At 42.1% G+C, this 1,985-nt stretch overlaps 1 protein-coding gene across 1 annotated transcript in view; it reads left to right on the forward strand.

The window, feature by feature from the left end:
- The first annotated feature begins 362 nt into the window (after positions 1-362).
- Positions 363-1,985, forward strand: part of LOC140948200 (von Willebrand factor D and EGF domain-containing protein-like) — a 34,892-nt gene continuing 33,269 nt past the window's right edge. The window contains exon 1 of the mRNA XM_073397420.1: positions 363-940. Coding sequence (XP_073253521.1) covers positions 406-940 — 535 coding nt within the window. The 5' untranslated portion in view covers positions 363-405. The remainder of the gene's footprint in view (positions 941-1,985) is intronic.

Genomic DNA, 1,985 nt, shown 5'->3' on the forward strand with positions numbered 1-1,985 from the left:
CTGAAAAGCACAAACTCTTTTGCGCTTTACAATAGTATCATTGACCTCTAGCTAAATAGCTAAAGAATTTCGATGTAACCGCTCTCAGGTCCGTTGTCTCGAAAGCCGCTCAATCATGTAAATTAGCTCTGACACAGATACCAGACAGTAGAATCTTGACCTTTCCGGGATGTCTTTCATGTTCGGCAATTGGCTAGTTTTGTATAATTGCAAGGACAAATTACCATTTTTTTTCTGAATTTACACCTTACGTTCTTTTTCCTCTTTATTTGAACTGTTTTAGTTTTGATTAATGCTTTCATTTAAGCCCAATGTAACTGATAACGGCAGCAAAGAACAAATTTCCTCTAGCGTCAGTCGGGCGGTGTCAATCAATAAATTATGCTTTGACAGTGTCAAGTAACAATGCATTTTACACAATCCGTTTACATCTATTCTAAAAAGATGACTATCTATTTCGCTCTTCTCGATCTGCGAGGTGCAATTCTCTTTCTGGCTCTCGTACGTATCTCATCTAGTCAAACCATCCCGCCATGCAACAACAATGACTGCTGTCAAAAGGCAAAACATCAAGAACTTGACAATTCTCGTCGCAGTACGCAGAGCCACTTCAAGCTTGGCCAAGTTCCGCTGTGCGACAAAGATCTGAAAGCGGGATGGTACCGATTTATCAGCTTTGTCGGTGGCGAAATGCCTACCACAAAAGTGGACGAAAATCGTTGTGGAACCCTGCATCCAATTTGGCTAAGAACCCGGACTGGCATGCATCCCCTTCCCTCTAACACGGCTGCTCCGGTGACAGTCACGGCATGCGTCAACATCAATGAAAGAAATGGCGGTTGCTTCTATTCGTTCAACGTAGGCGTCAAATTTTGCCCAGGCAACTATTTCGTCTACTATCTCACACCGATGCGTTCATGTAGCATTGCTTATTGCGCTGGTAAGATTTCCTTAAAAGCAGTAAACAAGTCAACAATCATTGAAGGCGAAACGTCCACGGTAAATTACTCACCTGTACCGGTTACAGTTTGGACTGTGGACAATTTTAACATCCACTTAGCGTCAACTTCTATCGCTGATCCTTACCTAGCAAAAAATCCCTTCGATCCTAAGTTACAGTTACGTTATTCCCCTGGGGCACCCTTTAAATTTTATATGGGGGTGTCTCGCTAAGTCTTTGAGACTCTGGACCAAGTCAGGCCAGCGGACGACGAGTGGGGCGTAGTTTTGCACCAAAGCTAGATCAAAAATAATTAGGGATGATATGGAATAAATCGACTTTGTTGTTGTTTCAAAATCACTGAAGAATGGTAAATGAACATTCTTCTTCCGGAGATCAAGGGCGATGTTCCAGGCAAAAGCATTACGCTGTTGATCGGCATATGGTCCATATATTGGAGTAGGCCCTGCCCGGAGTTGTTCTCAGACAAGCTAATTAAGAGATGATTTTACAGTGTGCCCGGAGTGTGACTGCGTGTGATTTTGTAAACGTTCCACAGGTCAACCCTTAACATAATAGTTGGGTTGATAATTACTAACTACTTGGTATCCTTTCCTACTTCATGATCATGTAAAGTCGGTTTAATATCCGGAGGGGGGGGGGGGAGGTTAATACTTGTATTTTCCCTTTGATGAAAGGCGGTACAGTAGTAAAAAATTCGGCTTTTGCCGAGCGGAATGATACAAAAGACCGCCAAGGTTTGTTCGACAGAGTCTGATTTCAAATGTTTCAAAATAGAACGAGTTGAAGTATTGACTCAATGAAAAGCAAAATTGCAATTAGCATGATAGCTTGGACGTCTCGAGGCTTAAGTGTTTATCATTTCGCAACAACATTAACATATGGATGGCTTGCTATACTCCACTCGGATATCGTTTAAAGGGTTTTTTTTCACCGTCTAGGAATTTTTCAAAGGTTTTCTTGTACAGCCCAATTCTTGGACACAGTGTACGGATTCATTTTGCGGTCTATCACAAGATGGGTA

This window comes from Porites lutea, chromosome 9 (assembly GCF_958299795.1).
Source record: "Porites lutea chromosome 9, jaPorLute2.1, whole genome shotgun sequence".
Lineage (NCBI taxonomy): Eukaryota > Metazoa > Cnidaria > Anthozoa > Scleractinia > Poritidae > Porites > Porites lutea.